Genomic DNA, 1,545 nt, shown 5'->3' with positions numbered 1-1,545 from the left:
GCAGGAGCCGGGGCCCAGCCCCCCCTGCCTCCTCCACTGCTCTTGGTATCATTGCTGGCGAATCAAAATGGACCTTTCTTCACTTTTTCGCATTATCTACTGCATGCAGAAGGTGATCTTCTTTGTATATCCATGCACATTAATTTGTATAATTTCTTGCATGCAAAATTCGAGTCCTTTTGCTGGTTCAAGACTGTAAAAGAATCCACAAAGTAAGCTGGACAAATTAATGCCGTCTCATCTCATTGTTTTTAGGCCTTCTTTTTCTACTTTCAAAAGATCACTCTCCTTGTTAAATGTTAATTATTTTATTACAGCGATGGTGTTGTACGATGATCTTGTTAAAGCCTTGCTTTTTTTTTTTTTTCTAAGATTATCAGTTTGGTGCCTAAAGTGATGGCATTAATTAGTTTAATTAAGGCCAGTGTGTATCTTGTTTGAGCCCGATTGCTAACACTGTACTTGGATTCTAAGTAACAGCACCATTACTCTCTCCTTCTATAAGTAGAAGACCAGCTTGGTGGCAACAACAAAGCTAATTCAAGAAATAAATTGTCACCGTTGCACTAAAAACCTTCTAAGAACCTCTCGCTGCCACTGTTGCAACAATAGAGCTACATCCAAGAACCATTTCATAATCAGAGTTATGGAATTATCGATAAACATATGCGGACAATCCTCGAATCAGAGAGATGAGGAGTGCCGGAAGTGGCAGCCAGAGAGTTTCCCACCCGAAATACCACGTGATGATGACCCAAAGAAAATGATGGATGAGAAGTTGTACAAGTACGCAGCAGAAGACAAATCTGATGAATTATTTGGTGAACTGCGGTGTGTTTCATCAGCGGAACTATCATCCATCATTTACACACAAGTTAGCCCTTCTGGAAATTCATTGCTTCATGTTTCAGCAAGCAATGGAAGCAAACATGTGACGGAGCTCCTTCTACAACATTTTCCGCTTCTAATGGTGAGGAAAAACTTCCACGATGATACTGCACTTCATTTAGCAGCCGGAGCTGGACAGCTGGGAACTACAACAGTTCTTATCAACAAGGCAAAAGGCCATGGAGGAGCCAGCGACTTTCCTAACTTTTTGGAGATGAAGAATAATAGGGGAAACACAGCTTTACATGATGCAGTCGTTAATGGGCACGACATTTTGGCCCGTTTTCTTGTTTCGGAGAGCTCGAAGCTTTTATATACAGAAAACAATGAACGTAAGTCTCCCTTGTATGTTGCAGTCGAGAATAGCGATGAGAAGATGCTCACTACTCTAATGGATACTGTACGTGATGATGTTGATTTACTTAACAAGCTAGAAGGAAAGTCTCCTGTGCACGCCGCTGTCCAAGGAAGAGAGAAGTAAAATGATTTTTTTCCCTTCTCATTCATATATTTTCCCTTCTAACATGCTAGTGTTTCTTTCATTATTTGATCTATTTTCATTCGAGTTAAATTAATTTCAGAAATATTGAAACAAATAGCGAAAAAAAAGCCAGGCCTTTTGCGCCGGAAAGATGAAAAAGGGGAGAATCCACTTCA

At 40.3% G+C, this 1,545-nt stretch overlaps 1 protein-coding gene across 1 annotated transcript; it reads left to right on the top strand.

The window, feature by feature from the left end:
- Nucleotides 1-553: 553 nt before the first annotated feature.
- Nucleotides 554-1,533, top strand: LOC105117778 (ankyrin repeat-containing protein At5g02620-like). Its single transcript, XM_011015538.1, has 2 exons — nt 554-1,365; nt 1,470-1,533. Exons 1-2 carry the CDS (start codon nt 647-649, stop codon nt 1,522-1,524), a joined length of 774 nt encoding a protein of 257 aa, XP_011013840.1. The 5' UTR covers nt 554-646; the 3' UTR covers nt 1,525-1,533.
- The last annotated feature ends 12 nt before the right edge of the window (nt 1,534-1,545 follow it).

Source organism: Populus euphratica, unplaced genomic scaffold (genome assembly GCF_000495115.2).
Source record: "Populus euphratica unplaced genomic scaffold, PopEup_1.0 scaffold1527.1, whole genome shotgun sequence".
NCBI lineage: Eukaryota > Viridiplantae > Streptophyta > Magnoliopsida > Malpighiales > Salicaceae > Populus > Populus euphratica.
The sequence above is the reverse complement of the archived record's forward strand: the minus strand, read 5'-3'. Positions and strand labels throughout refer to the sequence as shown.